Below are 19,000 nucleotides of genomic sequence, written 5' to 3' on the forward strand. Positions count from 1 at the left end.
CTAATATTTGTATTATTTATTTATTTTTTTTTTTTGAGTTGGAGTCTCACTCTGTTGCCCAGACTGGAGTACTATGGCCGCTCCCAGCCACCACAACCTCACCCCGTTGGACTCCAGCGATCCTTCCGCCTCAACCTTCCAAGTAGCTGGAACTTATATATTTAAAAACTAATGGTGCTAGGCGTGGTGGCTCACACCTATAATCCCAGCGCTTTGGGAGGCAGAAGTGAGAGGACTGCCTGAATCCAGGGGTTTGACACCAGCCTGGGCAACTTAGCAAGACCTCGTCTCTACAATAATTCAAAAAACCTTAGCCGGGCGTGGTAGCGCGCGCCTGTAGTTCCAGCTACTTGAAGGCTGAGGCAGAAAGATTGCCGGAGCCCAGCAGGTCGAGGCTGCGGTGCCTGGGAGCGGCCACTGCACTCCAGTATGGGCGACTGAGTGAGACTCCAAATAAAAAAATAATAATAATAATAATAACTAAAAAAAATTAGCCAGACCCAGAGGCGTGCGCCTGTGATTCCAGCCACTTGGAGGGCTGAGGCAGAAGGATCACCTGAGCAGGTCGAGACTGCAGTGGCTGTGAGCGTGCCACTGTATTCCAACTTGGGTGAGAGTGAGACTCTGACTCAAAAAATAAATAAAAGCTAATGGTGGAGAATCTAGCATACAAAAACTTTAACCTTAGTCCCTTCCAAGTTGTTGACTTGTTCAGGATTTTAAGAGGCTTGGGTCTATCTCTGCAGTTTATCCAGTAAAGCAAATTAGAGGACTCGGGCTGAAATGACCTCAGCCTACGCTTGTTTCAGGGATGCTGTCATGGCAAAAAATATTTCTGGAACTCCTTCACAGCTTTTTTACAAGCCACATTTAAATGACTCATTACTTCAAAATGACTTTTAAAGCCAACTTTATCATGCATCTATTCCCCAGATTTGTTCCAGATTATTCCTGGGAGTTCCCAGATTTCCATTCTTAGCCTTCCTCCTGTTCTCTCCTTCCTTATTTGTATTTATGCCTAGCATTTCTTGATCACCTCTGGGCAGATAACTACATCTTTAGCCCCAACTTCTTGCTTTTAAGCTCCAGACCCACATTTCCTGGCTAAAAACACCATGTGGAAGTACTTCCAACCTAGCGTTCCCCAAATAAAGTCATTATTTCACCCCTAAAACCTGCTCACCCTCTTTTACTTCCTACTTAGGTTAACGATACCATATCCTCACCCATGAGGGCTGGAAACCTCCGTCTTTATGTCTTTATCTGTGACTCATTTTTGGTTACGTGCCCAATTTTTGTTTTTGTTTTTTTAAGAAACGGGTCTTGCTCTGTTGCTCAGGCTGGAGTGCGGTGGCTCTATCATAGCTCATTGCAGCCTCGAACACCTGGGCTCAAGCGATACTCCTGTGTCAGCCTCCCAAGTAGAGTAACTCAGACTACAGATGTGCACCACCATGCCTGGCAATAGTGCCTCTTTATTAAAGGTTGTCAGGGCCGGGCTCTGTGGCTCACACCTATAATCACAGCACTTTGGGAGGCCGAGGTTAGAGGACTACCTGAGCCCATGGGTTCAAGACCAGGCTGGGCAACTTGGTGAGACCTCATCTCTACAATAAATCAAAAAATTAGCCGGCCTGGTAGCACACACCTGTAGTTCCAACTACTTGGAAGACTGAGGTGAAAGGATTGCCTTAGCCCAGCAGGTCGAGGCTGCAGTGGCCTTGAGCATGCCACTGCACTTAAGCTTGGGCAACAGAGTGAGACTCCAACTCCAAAAAAAGTGGTTGGGATGGCCGGGTGCTGTGGCTCACGCCTATAATCCCAATACTTTGGGATGCTGAGCCAAGAGGATTGCCTAAACCCAGGAGTTTGAGACCAGCCTGGGCAACTTGGTGAGACCTTGTCTCTACAATATATCAAAAAACTAGGGGGGCATGGTGGTGCTTGCCTGTAGTTTTGTCTACTTGGAAGGCTGAGGCGGAAGGATTACCTGAGCACAGAAGGTCAAGGCTGCAGTGGCCATGAGATTGCCACTACACTCCAGCCTGGGTGACAGAGTGAGACTCTGACTCAAAAAAAAAAGTTGTTGGGATGACTAAGTTAACATTTCCTATTTAGTGCCTGACTCACAGTAAATACTCAATCTGGCCATCACCCCTTTTCCTTACAATGTCCCATCCTGTTCAGAACTTAGCTCTTAGGATGCCTTTGCAAAGCCTTCCCTCCCTCATTCCACCAGGGAGGTAGTTGACGTCTTTTCTCTTCGTTGTCCCATTGTACTTAGTCCGTATCTACTAGTTTTTGTGTTTTGAGTTGGACTCTCACTCTGTCGCCCAGGCTGGAGTGCAGTAGCACGCTCACGGCCACCACAGCCTCAACCTGCTGGGCTCAGGCGATCCTTCTGTCTCAGCCTTCCAAGTAGCTGGAACTACAGGTGCGCGCTACCATGCCCAGCTGATTTTTTGATTTATTGTAGAGATGAGGTCTCGCCAAGTTGCCAGGCGGGTCTTGAACCCGCGGGCTCAGGCAGTCCACTCACCTCAGCCTCCCAAAGGCACGGGATTACAGGCTGAGCCACTGAGCCCGGCGTTTCTTGCATTCTTTACATTGCCACCAGTCATGGGTTGGAAGCCATTCCTCTTCTCAAAAGCTTACCTGCAAAAGAAAACTCCAAATTCCCTACCATGCATTGAGGTTTTCCAAGATTTGGGCCCCGGTTATTTCTAATCTTATCTTCCACTATGTCCTTCAATAAACTCAGTGTTCCAGATTACACTAGCCTCTTCCTTCAATATATTCCTTCACCTCCACTTCTTTTTTAAAATTTTATTCTTTTTTTTTTTTTTTGAGTTGGAGTCTCACTCTGTCACTCAGACTGGAGTGCAGTGGCATGCTCCCGGCCACCACAGCCTCGACCTGCTGGGCTCTGGTGATCCTTCCGCCTCTGCCTTCCAAGTAGCTGGAACTACAGGCGCGCTACCACTCCCGGCTAATTTTTTATTTATTGTAAAGACGAGGTCTCGCCAAGTTGCCTAGGTGGGTCTCAAAACTGTGGGCTCAGGCAATCCATTCGCCTCGGCCTCCCAAAATGCTGGGATTACAGGCTGAGCCACCAGGCCCAGCCAGTTTTATTAGAAAATATAGTTTATTTAGAAAGCAAATTGGGGCCGTGTTTGGTGGCTCAGCCTGTAATCCCAGCACTTTGGGAGGCCAAGGTGAGTGGATTGCCTGAGCCTGCGGGTTCAAGACCCGCCTGGGCAACTTGGCGAGATCTCATCTCTACAACAAATCAAAAAAATTAGCCGGGCGTGGTAGCACGCACCTGTAGTTCCAGCTACTTGGAAGGCTGAGGCGGAAGGATCGCCGGAGCCCAGCAGATCGAGGCTGCGGTGGCTGGGAGCAATCACTGCACTCCACTCTGGGCGATGGAGTGAGACTCCAACTCAAAATAAATAAATAAATAAAAGTTGGTTGAAAACATGAGGGTGTCTAGAGTTTCTTTTTCTTCTTTTTTTGAGTTGGGGTCTCACTCTCATCCAGGGTAGAGTACAGAGGCACAATCAAGTTACCACAGCCTTGACCTCCTAGGCTCAGGTGATCCTTCTACCTCAGCCTCCCAAGTAGCTGGGACTACAGGTGTATGCTACCATGCCAGACTAATTTTTTCTTCTGTGACAAGGTCTTACTATGTGCCCGGGCTGATCTCAAACTCGTGGGCTCAAGCAATCCTCCCACCTTGGCCTCCCAAAGTGCTAGGATTTACAGACATGATGTACAACCTCAGCCCTAAGTAATTTTGAAGGTGTTTCAGGGGAACAAAAGAGCACTATTAGTACCACTAGGGTCCACATATTGCCTCTTCTGCTCTATGCTGTGACACATTAATCAGTATTTTATAATCGCGTGTATGAGCACATAGACTCCGTGAGTGCAGGAATGCCTTTTTTTTTTTTTTTGAGTTGCAGTCTCATTCTGTTGCCCAGACTGGAGTGCAGTGGCCGCTCCCGGTCACTGCAGCCTCGACCTGCTGGGCTCCGGCGATCCTTCTGCCTCAGCCTTCCGAGTAGCCGGAATTACAGGCACGCACTACCATGCCCAGCTGATTTATCTATTGTAGAGATGAGGTCTCACCAAGTGTCCCAGGTGGGTCTTGAACCCGCAGGCTCAGGCAATCCACTCACCTCAGTCTCCCAAAGCGCGGGATTACAGGCTGAGCCACCGAGCCTGGCCAGGAATGCCTTTTTTGTTCAAGCCACTAGCACATCTACAGTATGGTCTGATTTACATTAGCTGCATGATAAATGTCCCACAAATTGAACACGTACTTCTCAGGGGGAAGAAAATTTCCTTTTTTTTTTTTTTGAGTTGGAGTCTCACTCTGTCACCCAGACCGGAGTGCAGTGGCATGCTGAAGGCCATGGCAGCCTCGACCTGTTGGGCTCAGGCGATCCTTCTGCCTCAGTCTTCCAAGTAGCTGGAAACCACAGGCACGTGCCAACACGCCCAGCTAATTTTTTGATTTATTGTAGAGACGAGATCCCGCCAAGGTGCCCAGCCTGGTCTCGAACCCGTAGGCTCAGGCAATCCTCTCACCTCAGCCTCCCAAAGTACTGGGATTATAGGCATGAGCCACTGCACCCAACCCTTTTTCTTATGACAGAGAAAAGGTGGCAGCAAGTGCTTAGGAAGAAAGTTGATCAGAGTCCAACTACTACAGCAAGTGTATAGTTTGTTCAGGTTTCCTTCCTCGTGTTTCTTTTTTTTTTTTCTTTTTTTTGAGTTGGAGTCTCACTCAGTCGCCCAGACTGGAGTGCAGTGGCCGCTCCCGGCCACCGCAGCCTCAACCTGCTGGGCTCCGGTGATCCTTTCGCCTCAGCCTTCCAAGTAGCTGGAACTACAGGCACGCGCTGCCACGCCCGGCTAATTTTTGATTTTTATTGTAGAGATGAGGTCTCGCCAAGTTGCCCAGGCGGGTCTCGAACCCTTGGGCTCAGGCAATCCACTCACCTCGGCCTCCCAAAGGCACGAGATTACAGGCTGAACCACCGAGCCCGGCTGTGTTTCCTTTCTTGATTAGGAGACACTGAGGGGCGGACACTTCCTGCCTGCAGTAGAACTCCAGATTCCAAAGCAAAGGTGCCTGGGGGACCAGGGAAAAGAGTACATGCACTGTAAAAAGTATCCCAGAGAGGCAGGAGCACTCGGGAGACTCCGGGAAGAACACAACTCAGATCACTGGAGAGAGCACTCCGGCTGCCATAGACCAGAAGGCAGGAGGGCACACAGGGCCCAGCAGACGTGAGGCATACACACAGCCTCCTGAAAGTTTAGCTCTAGGATATGGTGGGTAACAAAGCTAAGGAAGAAGGAAGGGGAGTTAAGGCAAGAGAAAGGCAAAAGCAGAGGGGGAAACCTTGCAAGAAGGGGAGTGAGGATGCACTAAGAATGCAGAGTTGAGTAAAAGGTTTATTAGTGCAGTCAACACCATGGAACACCACGTCCAACACAACCAGCGACCTGCAGAGACACTAGTGCAAAGGGTGGGGAAGCTTTCACTGAGCTCCCTGGCTCCATCTGGGGGGGAGAACAGGAGAGTGGGCCTGGGTAAGGCAGGCAGGGGAGAGGGGAGTGGAAGAAATGTAGTAACCAGACTAGGTATAGCAGCGGTTTCAAATTCCTGAGCACAATGTCCTGGAGCTGGAACATACCCTGCTCCCCTCAGCTGTACCCTCCAGCCCAATCCCAGTGGAGCCATGACCCAACTTCCCAGGCCTACTGAAGCTGACCTGGAATAAACCTCCAAGAAGAGAGGAAGCCATTTGATGGTGGGGAGGAGGCTTTCTTCAACCCACTCCCACCTGCATATTAGAATAATCACACCCATTACCCCTACCCCTTACTCTACCAGTCACTGAGGAATCAAAGTATGTCCCTGGTAACCTGAACCTGAAGTCCATGGGGTGTGTGGGTGAGGCCCAGCACAGTCTGTACTTAGAGACACAGAGATACAATTTCTGCCCCATTTGCCTGGTAAAGCTTAGAGCCCAGCTATATTGCTCCAAGGAAATTTGGGGGAGGGGAGATTGCCTTCAAAATTAATACACTCAATCCAGAGTTTCATGATGAGACCCTGGAAGGATTAGGAGCACATTTATCCAGAGGGCACAGGCATCAATGCTGGACCATTTGTCCATTACAGAAGCAGAGGAAGCGCCTCATTTCAGATGTGGTTACGGAGGGTTGGGGCAGACATCATAAGTTCAGCTGAGGACTCCTTTAGCTCTTCCTATATTAAAGCCAAAGGTTGTGCTGAAAAGGAAAAATAGAAAACAGACCCCATCCCTGTCCCACCCTATCCAGAATCCCCATAATAGGAACAGCAAAAGAAAGGTTTTAATTTTTGTTTTTTGTTTTTTTCTTTCTTAAAAAAAAAGTAAATAAATTAAATTGCCAACAGTGTGGCTGGGCTAGAAACTGGGGTAGCCATAACCAGGCCATTCTACAAAAAAAAAAGGTGGGAAGTGGGTAGAGCTTGTGAAATATAAACAAACAGTGGCCAAAGGACATTACCAAAATAACTAACTACAATCACAGGGCTAGAGAGGGGTCTACAGAACCACTGTGGCCCATGCCATAAGACCAGTGTCTGCCCTATTTCAGCAAAAGCCACAGAGCAGCTTCTTGCCGAATATTCCAATCCCAGGAGACTAGCCCCTGCCCCAACCCCGTCATACCCTAATTATGAAAATGTGTAGGAAAGAAGAACTCATCTGGACACATGCAGCCCAACCTGCAAGCCCGCAGACTCGGTGGGAGCGTGCACCTGGAAGGTGGGCTGAACAGGGATATTGCTTGGCACAGAGGTCCAGTCTTCCCCTAAGGGCCACCGGGATGGCCAGTTACTGGCCTCACTATTTCTAGGGTTTTGGTTCCATCCCTAGCATCTCTTCAGGATGTCTACCCCCCAGAGCTGCCCTCAAAATGCCACTTGGAGGCAACAGGCCTGCCTGCCCAGATCCCTGGTTTTGGAAGAGAGGGACAGTTCCTCACTCCACTGTGATCCTTCAGGCAAAATGAATCTCTCTGTGCTTTCTGAAAATATCTGGAACCAGGAACCCTAGGCAGGAAAATATAGAGGTGGGAGCTTTCCTGCCCAGACTGAGAATTGACAGACATTTTAGGGAAAGAATATGGCAAAGGGAGGAAATCTGGCTTTCCCACCCAAAAGGCTGAGCACAGTGCCCCAGGGCCCTTTAGTGCCAGAAGGCAGGGGTGTGTGGCACAAGTGGGAGCCGCGGTGGGAAGGACAGTGGGGAGGGCTTGGGGCCCAGTGCCGGAGCGGCGGGACTCCAGATTCCATCTCTTCCTGAGAGCCCGTCCAGTTCTCCTATATCTCCTCCACGCCATGCGCAAATATCATGACAAGGCCCGGCTCCTGCACCATGTCGTCACCCATGTGCTGGTTCTCACAGGCCATCACGACAACGGCCTGCTTGCCGGGGATGCGCTTGGCCACGTAGTTCTCATAGTAGCGCCGGTTCATCTGTCTTGTCTCCAGTGTGGCCAAACCCTGGGGCCAGCTCCGCTCGTGGGCATTTTCAATCAGCTCATTGACAATAGAGGCAGGACAGCCACTCTCCACCAGGGAGCGCTTGATTACAGCCTGGAGCACAGCGTCTGGAGTTGAGATCATCCCTCCCCAGCGGGTCACTCTTGCCGGCTGAAGGGAGTTCACCCACCTGTGTGGAGGAGTCAGGTGGTCATTCCAGCTCATCCCCTTTCTCTGCATTGGCTTTTTCTCCTAACAGCAAAGACTGCCCACTCTGCACTCAGCTTAACTCTGCTTCCTTCTTTCCTTCCATCACTGGCTCAGTGACCCCAAATCTTTCCTTAGTTGGTCCCAACTGAGTCACCACGTTACTCACCAGATTAAATTCCACAGGTTTGCATTCTGTCCCTGTTATTTTTCTTTGAAATTCTGATACTTAGCATACATAGTGCCTGGCACATAGCAAGAGCTCAACAAATGTTTACTGGATGAGGCAATTATTTCTCTACTCTGTTCCACTCAGCTTATTTGCCTATATATACTGATTCACACTCACAGTCTATGAGCTACATAGGACTCCGGAACAGATTCCTTGCTAAGCCACAGTTCACAGAGGCACAGACCCGTGTGTTCACAGGGGGAGCTTATTGCCCACAGGCACGTAGTTATTTGCATATGTGGGACTGTTCCCCCCAAGTCTCTGGGCCTCGGGACTCCAGAATGGAAAAGGACCTTAGACTTTGCTTGTTATTGCTTCATTTTAGAGATCACTTTCCTGACTTGCACTCTGCATCCCCGTCCCGGGGCTGTAAGCTACTTGAAGACAGGGACGATGTCTGTTTCTTTTTGGCCCTCCTAGCCCTCCACCGCCTTTAATACAGGGCTCTGTACATGGTGGGTACTCACCTAATTCTGGATAAACTGCCTCCTTGGGCAGGCCTTCCCGTCCATCCACCCACGTGCATACGATCCTGTATGGAGCTGAGGGTTATCCTCTTCTCCTCTGCCCCTGTCCCTCACCCCAACGTCCGAGAAGTGGTGGCCCCAGTCCAGCTCTCCTACTGCCCTCCTTCTGCCACTCTGCTGCTCCCCCTTTCCAGCCCTGCTGCCAGGACATGGAGCGAGTGACTCCACGCCGCGAAGGACACTCACTCTAGAATCTCGTTGTATTCAATTGTCTCCTCCAGGTTCTGAAGGTTGGGGTTGACGCTGCGGATTGCACGCATGTATGCCTTTAGCAGCTGGATGTCTCGCTTCTGTTGGGGACAGAGAACCAGGGATGATGGTCAAGGCAGCCGGCAGGCAAAAGACAAAAGTGGATCTGAGCAAGAGGGCAACTGAGAGGTGTGAGTCACAAGCAGATCATAAGCTTCAGGAAGGTAGGGCAGGACTTGTCTCGTTCTCAGCTGTCTTCTCAGTGCTTAGCAAAGTGCCTTCCCAGAGAAGACATTTGACAAATGTTAGGTAAATGAGTAACATGAATGGAATGGAAGGAAGCCAACGAGAGCTCCAGCAGGATCCCTTGCTAAGCAGAGGCACAGACCTGTTGTTCACAGGGGGAGCTTATCACCCATAGGCATGCAGTTATTTGCACATGTAGGACTATTTCCCCAGGTCTCTGGGCCTACCTGCTCCGCCAGCTGGTGTTTGTGTTCAGCTGACGTCTTCTCCAGCTCTGCGATGCGCGTCTGCTGCTGCTGCACCACTGAGCGCAGGTGCTTAATGCAATTGTGGTTTGGCAGCTCATCTTTGGGCATCTCCAGGCTGCAGGCGAGGGTAGAGAAATCACAGAACAGGCACAGTCAATGGGACGATGGGCAAAAGGCCTCTACTGTGGCGGAAAATTCCTGAGTAGATGTTCTCCTTCCCCAGATTTCTAGCATTCCTGCTGGCCTCCCTCCTGTGTGCTCCTTCCCCTTTTTTCTCCCAAGCCCTCCCTGCCCCTGTGTACTTTCGTTGAACTTCATTCCCCCTCCAAGACACGGGGTTCACCTACTGGGTGGTTCTCCTTCCTAGAGTCTGCCTGTGTACTTTACTTCTTCTGAGAAGCCCTAGATTCACAGCCATAGCCATCAACATTTAAACAAATATTTCACACCCCACCAAAAAAAAAAATCAGGGCAAGAGGAAACATGAGAAGTCTGGATTGACAGCACTCAGCCTGACACAGAGAAAGCATCCCTGGCCTGAAAGGGGAAAATCCAGTGAGTCAATCTTTAGTGTTGTTGCAGATTGCTGAACTGCTGTCCCCCGCTTTTTTGTCTTGAGTCGGGGGTCCCACTCTGATGCTCAAGCTGGACTGCAGCGGCACAATCACAGCTCACGGCAGCCTAGACCTCCTGGGCTCAGGCAATTCTTCCACCTCAGTCTCCCAAGCAGCTGGAACTATAGGCATGCACAACCACACCGGCTAATTGTCTTGTATTTTTTGTAGAGATGAGGTCTTGCTATGTTGCCCAGGCTGGTCTCAAGCAATCCTCCTACCTCAGCCTCCCAAAGTCGTACCTGGGATGACAGGTGCGAGCCACCGCACCCAGCTTGTCCCCACTCCTTTTTTAAAGCAAGAGCAAAAAGGTCACAGTTGGAAAAGAAGCAGGAAAGTGAGATCCCAGGGCAGGAGCACTAAGAACACTCCTTGCCTGCATACACACATGCCTCCTCAGCTAGGAGCAGGGCATCCAGAGGCAGGCTTAAGTGGGAAGCTCTTCTCTGTGTGGGGCAGAGGAAGGGAAGGAGTCTCACCCACAGCCCTGTTCACAGGTCACAGGCCGCTTCGGGTTGTGCTCACAGTCGCTGAGGTGAGACATGAGGTTGTCAAGCCGGACGACGGCACTGCAGCCAAACACAGCGTTGTCGCAGGCAATCTGCAGCTTTGACAACATGTTCCGCATGATCCGCGGTACAGGGCGCAGGTGAGCGACCGTCACAACGCTACGGTCCACCGGACATGTCTGTTGCTGAGAGAACCACTGGGTGATGCAGGCGTTGCAGAAAGCATGCTCACAGTGAGGTGCCTAGAAGGAAAAGCGGGGCAAAAGGGACGCAAGGGGATTAGCGGGAGCTAAGAACCTGAATGTGATCACTGTACAAAGCCAATCAAGCCCCTGTGCAGCTGCTAGGACCAGAGGTCCCTGAGGTCATGGCACAGTATAGCTCCACCACAGCAAGGCATTGTGGGGGACAGGCTTCAGATGTGTTTCCTGTGCTCAAGATTACAAATGAGTTGTGAAACAAGACAAACAAGTAAAAAGTTATATAACAATAAGAATGATAAATAACATTCCAGGAGCAATAGGAGAGATGACATAAGGCAGGCAATTATCAATTACAACTGAATTGCATACACAATAATTGCCAAAAAAGTCCAGAGAAGGGTGAGGTCTCTTCAGACTGGGTCAATCACTGCAGGTATTTACAGAGAGGATGGAATTTGATACAGGTCTTAAAGGACGATTCAGACTACAGATGTAGAGAGGAGGGGGACAGAGTTACCGGCGAATGCGCAGTGTAAGACAGCTAACCAAAAAAAGCCTGGGACTCCTATTGAGAGAACTCTTTGTGGGCCCAAGTTCTTATTTTATGAGGACTGACCTGAGGAGTTGCCCTGAGGCCCAACAGCCATGCCTAGCCTCCTAGGAAGGGCTGGGTTTTTTTCATACAATCATATTCTTTCCTGTTTCATAAAGATTAATTTCAGCCTACTTCCCTGATAACTCAGGCAACTTCTAAAATTAATCCCTCAGAGCGTGAGAATCCCTGGCTTTGTGCAGATACCATCTGGCACCTAGCATGGAACACAGCAGGTGCCTGGCAGATGCTGATAAATGAGTGAACAGAGTGCCTACTATGTCCAAAACACTTTACTAGGTGCTTAAGAGAAAAAGAGATGCGACAGTTTCTGCCCTCACGATGCTCAGACACCAAAGACTGAAACACAGCAGGCTTTCATAAGGAAAGAAGACATTTGCAGTATCACCCATCCAACTGTCAGTAGATTTTTTTCCCTCAAAGACATACCTGATTCTTTTCAAAGTCTCACAGACCATATCTCTAAACAAAATCCTTAATTTGTCTACTTTTCTCCAACTTTTCTGCCACTGACCCAGTTCCAGTTGCCCTTACCTCTCCCCTGAATTATTAAGTGTCTTCTAGCTGAGTTTGTTCCTTTATAATCCATTCTACATGTAGCAGCATGAGTGTTCATTAAAAAGGCAAAGCAAGCCGGGCTCGGTGGCTCAGCCTGTAATCCCAGCACTTTGGGAGGCTGAGGTGAGAGGATTGTCTGACCCCGGGGGTTCGAGACCCACCCAGGCAACCTGGTGAGACCTCATCTCTACAATAAATCAAAAACTAGCTGGACGTGGTAGCACGCACCTGTGGTTCCAGCTAATTGGAAGGCTGAGGTGGAGGGATCGCCGGAGCCCAGTGGGTTGAGACCGCAGTGGCTGTGAGCAGCCACTGCACTCCAGTCTGGGCAACAGAGTGAGACTCCAACTCAACAACAACAAAAAATTTCTTTTTAAGTTTTCTTTTTTTTTTGAGTTGGAGCCTAAATCTGTCGCCCAGGCTGGAGTGCAGTAGCATGCTCATGGTCACCACAGCCTCGACATGCTCTGCTCAGGTGATCCTTCCACCTCAGACTTCCAAGTAGCTAGAACTATAGGTATATGCCACCAGGCCTGGCTAATTTTTTTTTATTTACTGTAGAGATGAGGTCTCACCAAATTGCTCAGGCTGGTCTCAAACCTGTGGGCTAAGGCCATCCTCTCACCTCGGCCACCTAAAGTCCTGGAATTATAGGCATGAGCCATCATGCCCAGCCTTTTTAAAGTTTTCAAGCAAAGTTTATTTAGAAACTAAATTAGGCCGGGTTTAGTGGCTCAGCCTGTAATCCCAGCCCTTTGGGAGGCCAAGGTGAGTAGATTACCTGAGCCTGCGGGTTTGAGACCCACCTGGGCAACTTGGCGAGACCTCATCTCTATAATAAATCAAAAATTAGCTGGGTATAAATAGCACACGCTTGTAGTTCCAGCTACTTGGAAGGCTAAGGTGGAAGGATCGCCAGAGCCCAGCAGGTCAAGGTTGCGGTGGCAGGGAGCGTGCCACTGCACTCCAGCCTGGGTGACAGAGTGAGACTCCAACTTTAAAAATTAATTAAATAGCCAGGCTCGGTGGTTCAGCCTGTAATCCCGCACCTTTGGGAGGCTGAGGTGAGTGAATTGCCTGAGCCCGCGGGTTCAAGACCTGCCTGGGCAACTTGGCGAGATGTCATCTCTACAATAAATCAAAAACTAGCCGGGCGTGGTAGTGCATGCCTGTAGTTCCAGCTACTTGGAAGGCTGAGGCGGAAGGATTGCCGGAGCCCGCGGGTTCAAGACCTGCCTGGGCAACTTGGCGAGACCTCATCTCTACAATAAATCAAAAATTAGCTGGGCATGGTAGTGCATGCCTGTAGTTCCAGCTACTTGGAAGGCTGTGGCGGGAGGATTGCTGGAGCCCAGCAGGTCGAGGTTGCAGTGGCCGGGAGCAGCCACTGCACTCCAGCCTGGACGACAGAGTGAGACTCCAACTCAAAAATAAATAAATAAATAAATAAAATCAGAGGGATTGGTGGCTCAGCCTGTAATCCCAGCACTTTGGGAGGCTGAGGCAAGTGGATTGCCTGTGCCCGAGGGTTCAAGACCTACTCAGGCAACTTGGCGAGACCTGTCTCTATAATAAATCAAAAAAAAATTAGGCATGGTAGTGCAAGCCTGTAGTTCTGGCTACTTGGAAGGGTTAGGCGGAAGGATCACCGGAGCCCAGCAGGTCAAGGTTGCGGTGACCAGGAGCGTGCCACTGCACTCCAGTTTGGGTGACAGAGTGTGACTCCAATTCAAAAAAAAACAAACAAAAAGAAATTAAAGAGGAAGAGAAGATTCACCTGCCCAAGGTAGGGGAGAGGGCCAAAACCAAGAAACATAGCAGCCACAGCTCAAAGAGCCACATGGACACACCAGAATTTAACAAAGCAACAGTCAAAGGTCTTTTTTTTTTTTTTTTAGGGGCAGGGTCTTGCTCTGTTACCCAGGCTGAAGTGCAGTGGAGCAATCATGGCTTACTGCAGCCTCGAACTCCAGGGCTCAAGAGATCCCCTGCCTCAGCCTCCTGATCAGATGGACTACAGTTGTACACCACCACACCCGGCTCCACTTAAAACTTCACAGTGGGGCTTCTGCACTAGACTGGAGTTCAGTCTCTTTCTTTCTCTCTCTCTCTCTCTCTCTTTCTCTCTTTCCTCTTCCCCCCAACCGCCGATGCCGTCTCCACCTTTGGGGTACCCTGAACCCGGCTGGAGCAGGTCTCAGGCAATTCTATTGTGTATTTCACTGAGAAATTTCCAACTTGCACGCTTGTGTTTTCTCTTTAATGTCAATGGGAACAACTTAAGTTTTCTTTCATCTTCTTTCCAAGGCAATTTGGCAATCTCCTTTCCTTGTGAAAGTGTTTTTCTTACTTTCATATACATAAACAGTTAAACAAACAAACAAAAGAACAAATAAAAAAAATAAAAAGTGAAAAAAAAAAACACAAAAAAACTTCACAGTAGGCCAGGCATGGTGGCTCCAGCCTGTAATCATAGCACTTTGGGCGGCTGAGGTGGGAAGATCACTTGAGGCCAGGAGTTTGAGGTTACAGTGAGCAAAGATCATGCCCTGCACTCTAGTCTGGGCAACACAGCAAGACGCTACCTCTAAAAAACAAAAACACGCTTTACAGTGGCTTCCCACGGTACTTTTGCAAATCCACACTCTTACTCAGGACCTGTAGAAACTGCTTGGCATGTCCTGTGCCTTCAACCTTTCCTCACCTTACCCCATGTTCCCGGCATGTGTAGACCATATTCCCCCTACACCACCTTTATGGTGCTTTATCTGCTGCACAGCTTGCCTTTCCTTTGCACACTCTATCTGTGCACCTTACTTCCTCGAGAAGCCCTTGATTCACAGCCCCCTCTGGCTTTCTTTCTGTTCTTTGACCACACTCAGCTCACTCCTGCCTCAGGGTCTTTGCTTTGTTCTTCCTTTAGCTCTTAACACAAATGGTCCCTTAACATTCAGGGCTCAGCTCAACTGTCAATTTTTTTTTTTTTTTTTGAGTCAGAGTCTCACTCTGTTGCCCAGGCTGGAGCGCAGTGGCATGTTTTCACGGCCACCGCAACCTCGACCTGCTGGGCTCAGGCGATCCTTCCACCTCAGCCTTCCAAGTAGCTGGAACTACAAGGGCGTACTACCTCGCCTGGCTAATTTTTTGATTTATTGTAAAGACGAGGTTTCGCCAAGTTCCCCGAGTTGGTCTTGAAACCCTGAGCTCAGGCAATCCTCTCATCTTGGCCTCCCAAAGTACTGGGATTACAAGCTTGAGCCACTACACCTGGCCTCAACCATCACCTCTTTCAAAACCATCCTATCAGCCGGGCTCGGTGGCTCAGCCTGTAATCCCGCGCCTTTGGGAGGCTGAGGTGAGTAGATTGCCTGAGCCCGTGGGTTCGAGACCCACCTGGGTAGCAAGACCTCATCTCTACAATAAATCAAAAAATCAGCCGGGCGTGGTAGCTCATGCCTGTAATTCCGGCTACTTGGAAGGCTGAGGTGGAAGGATCACCGGAGCCCAGCAGGACGAGGCTGCGGTGGCTGTGAGCGGCCACTGCACTCCAGTCTGGGTGATAGAGTGAGACTCCAACTCAAAAAAAAAAAAAAAAAACCATCCTATCTAAGCCTGCCACCCCTGCAGTATACGGGGCCCCCTAACCATAGGTACATTCATATAAACATAGATACATGTATATACACATTTACATATGTGTACACATACATGTTTATATTTGCTTGTATCTGCCTAAATACACACTGGAAGGATACCAACAAACTAATAAAAAGTTACCTATGGGAGGGGCTAGTGGGATAAGGTCAAGGACAGAAGTGAGGATGGAAGGTATTCTCACTGTACACCTTTTTATACTATTTTGAATTCTGAACAATGTAAATGTATCACTTATTCAAAAAAATACATAAATATGACATGGGGAAATCAGTATCCCCAGCTGGAGTCTTCTAACCCTGGATCACAAGGGCTGCCTGTCCTGCTCCTTGGAAGGTAAAGCCTGGTGTCAGGTGGGTGGCTTCTGACTACTAGACTGTCACCAACTACTCCTCACTCTGCCTAAGGGACTTGCCGCACAGGACAGTGCCAGAAAACAGACAAGGCCCTGCCAGGGCGAGGAGGGAAGCCGACACGCCTATAACCTCTCGACACTGCGAACTGATGACTTGCTCCACACTCATCTAACATGCTTCTAGAGGCCATGGGATGCAAGGCCTGAAGAGAGGATAGGTCCAGGGTTGGCTGCCCCGGAACACAATCTGCACTGTATTCAGTTCAAGCTCCTGTGCTCCTTTGGGTGGCTGGCAACTGGGAGGAAAAAATAAACTCAAAGGCTCAAGGGGAGCCCCTGGGAGACATAAGCAGTGAATGGGGGAAGGGCATGAGACCTCACTGCATGGTGGCCTGGTCTGGAAAACGAGATCATCTCTAGATGGCCAGGAGTGACAGGGATGAATTGGTATTTACAGAAAGAGGGCAATAAGGATCATGCAGGATGATGGCCTATCAATACAACTGCTAAGGAGCTGCCTCACTCAATGCACGTGCTTGGTAATCATGAGCTTCTCCTCATACTTGCCCCAGGAAGATACAACTGACTGTGGTCTAGCAAGGCTAGCAGAGAAATGACCTGCTGAAGGAGGCAGCTTTCATCTCAAAATGCAGAATGCATGGCGGCATCATGGCTTTTTCAGGAGATCCCAGGAAGACAAAGATCAGTATGGACAGTTCCTCACTTCCAGTTTCTTAGACAGCAGGCAGACAGAAGAGGCCTGCAGGAAGACTCCATGGTTACCTGAAGCACTGCGTCGTCAAAATACAGAGGAAGTGCCATCAGGGACAGGAAGATGGAACCTAGGCAGAGTCCCTGCAGAGGAAAGGAAGCTATGGAGCCACTGTCAGGACGCAAACAAGCAGCTGACCACTTTACAGGAGAAACTCTCCAGTGAACTAGGGAAAAAAACTGGAACCACTGAATCTTGTGGCATCCACCTTTTGAGACTCTGGAAGGGCCTCTTCTGTTCTCCTTGTAGCTGCCACCGCTCCCCTGTGCAAACCTACATGTGGATGCAGGGTGTGGGGCGCAGATGGGTGCACACATTCACACAGTGATTTCCGTGGGTCCCACTGCCCATGAATATTTTCTATTAGTTCCACTGACACGTCGCCCACCGAATCTGCCATCAGATCACTCACCTGTACTGGCTCCTCCAAAACTCCACTGCAAATAGGGCAGATAAGGTCTTCGTCAACATCCCCCTGGAAACGGGTTACATCATACCCCATGTCTCATCACTGAAACCCAGGTCCTGAAAGGAAAAGAGGAAGAGGAGGCTAGTTCTTCAGAAGAAGCCTACAAGTACGTGGCAAACATAAACTATTGGATACATCCATTCTTTGGTCCAAGAAAATACTGAGAGCTATTATGTGCCAGTCATGAGGGGAAGCTGACTCAAGAAACTTAATTCTAATGAGGGAAGAGATTACATAAGCACATATTTAAAATAACACGTGGCTGGGCGCAGTGGCTCACACCTATGACCCCAGCACTTTGGAGACTGAGGTGAGAGGATTGCCTGAGCCCATGGGTTCGAGAGCAGCCTGGGTGACTTGGTGAGACCTCATCTCTACAGTAGATCAAAAAATTAGTCAGGTGTGGTGGCACACGCCTGTAGTTCCAGCTACGTGGAAGTATCGCCTGAACCCAGTAGGTTGAGACTGCAGTGGCCGTGAGAATGCCACTGTACTCCAGCCTGGGTGACAGAGTGAGACTCCAACTCAAAAATTAAATAAAATAAAATACAACGTGGTAAGTAATTACCTCCCAGGTTGGAGTGCAGTGGCACAATCATAGCTCACTGTAACCTCAAACTCTGGGCTCCACCACCCAAGCAGCTGGGACTACAGGCACATACCACCACACTCAGCTAATTTTTAAATTTGTTGTAGAGATGGGATCTCGCCATTGGGAATGGTGGCTCATACTTGTAATTCCAGCACTTTGGGAGGCAGAGGTAAGAGAACTGCCTGAGTCCAGGGGTAACTTGGCAAGACCTCATCTCTACAATAAATCAAAAAATTAGCCAGGCGTAGTGGTGCACACCTACAATTCCAGCTTCTTGGGAGGAAGAAGAATCACCCAAGCCCTGCAGGTCAAGGTTGCAGTGGGCATAAGCATGCCACTGCATTCCAGCCTGGGTGACAGACTCCAACTCAAACAAAACAAACAAAAAAATTAGCTGGGTGTGGTGGTGTGCACCTGTGGCTCCAGCTATTTAGAAGGCTGAGGCAGAAGGATTACCTGAGCCCAGTAGGCTGAGGCTGCAAGTAGGTGTGAGCATGCCACTACATTCCTGCCTGGGTGACAGAGTGAGACTCTGAAACAAAAAAAGGAGATGGGATCTCGCCATATTGTCAGACTGGTCTCAGACTCTTGGCCTCAAGCAGTCTTCCCACCTTGGCCTCCCATAGTGTTAAGATTTTTTTTTTTTTTTTGAGTTGGAATCTTGCTCTGTTGCCCAGGCTAGAGTGCATTGGCACAATCACAGCCACTTCAGCCTCAACCTGCTGGGCTCAGGTGATCCCTCCGCCTCAGCCTACCAAGTAGCTAGAACTACAGGCAAATGTCACCATGCCCGGTTAATTTTTTAATTTATTGTAGAGATGAGGTCTTGCCAAACTGTCCAGGCTGGTCTCGAACCCCTGGGCTCAGGCAATTCTCTCACCTCTGCCTCCCAAAGTGCTGAGATTACAGGCATGAGCCATCACACCTGGTCAGTATTAGGATTATGTGCATAACCCACCACACCTAGCCTATTTTTTGAATAGATAAAATGAGTATAATAGAAATTACCCTCAAGGAATCATCCACTAAGAGATAATGCATATAAAACATTTAACAAAGCGCTGGCTGGCACATAGGCATTCAGTATATGATAGTAACCATTATTTATGTACACATCTAATTTCCACTACATTTTTTAAAATTCCCAGCTGGGCACGGTGGCTCATACCTCTAATCCCAGCACTTTGGGAGACAGAAGCAAGAGGACTGCCTGAGTACGAGAGTTCAAGACCAGACTAGACAACTTGGTGAGTCCTCCTATCTACAGTAATTTTTTTTTTTTTGAGTTGGAGTCTCACTCTGTTGCCTAGACTGGAGTGCAGTGGCCGCTCCCGGTTACCGCAGCCTTGACCTGCTGGGCTCCGTGATCCTTCCGCCTCAGCCTTCCATGTAGCTGGAACTACAGGTGCGTGCTACCATGCCCAGCTAATTTTTGATTTATTGTAGAGACGAGGTCTCGCCAA

General features: G+C 49.3%; 1 protein-coding gene across 4 annotated transcripts; it reads right to left on the reverse strand.

Annotated features, from left to right (window-relative positions):
• Nucleotides 1–5,446: 5,446 nt before the first annotated feature.
• Nucleotides 5,447–17,008, reverse strand: RNF41 (ring finger protein 41). 4 transcript variants are annotated; one of them, XM_021710717.1, is made up of 6 exons: nucleotides 16,885–17,003; nucleotides 16,241–16,377; nucleotides 10,292–10,563; nucleotides 9,178–9,313; nucleotides 8,702–8,805; nucleotides 6,393–7,739 (listed from the first exon to the last, which is right to left on the reverse strand). In XM_021710717.1, exons 3-6 carry the CDS (start codon nucleotides 10,438–10,440, stop codon nucleotides 7,388–7,390), a joined length of 741 nt encoding a protein of 246 aa, XP_021566392.1. In that variant the 5' UTR covers nucleotides 10,441–10,563; nucleotides 16,241–16,377; nucleotides 16,885–17,003; the 3' UTR covers nucleotides 6,393–7,387. The 4 variants fall into 4 exon arrangements, with proteins under 4 accessions (XP_008052873.1, XP_021566392.1, XP_021566391.1 ...); XM_008054682.1 differs by lacking the exon at nucleotides 16,241–16,377 and having other exon boundaries at nucleotides 5,447–7,739; nucleotides 16,889–17,008; XM_021710716.1 differs by lacking the exon at nucleotides 16,241–16,377 and having other exon boundaries at nucleotides 6,397–7,739; nucleotides 10,292–10,506; nucleotides 16,889–16,982.
• Nucleotides 17,009–19,000: the final 1,992 nt, after the last annotated feature.

This window comes from Carlito syrichta, unplaced genomic scaffold (assembly GCF_000164805.1).
Source record: "Carlito syrichta isolate Samal-C Ts95f unplaced genomic scaffold, Tarsius_syrichta-2.0.1 Scaffold297652, whole genome shotgun sequence".
NCBI classification, from domain to species: domain Eukaryota; kingdom Metazoa; phylum Chordata; class Mammalia; order Primates; family Tarsiidae; genus Carlito; species Carlito syrichta.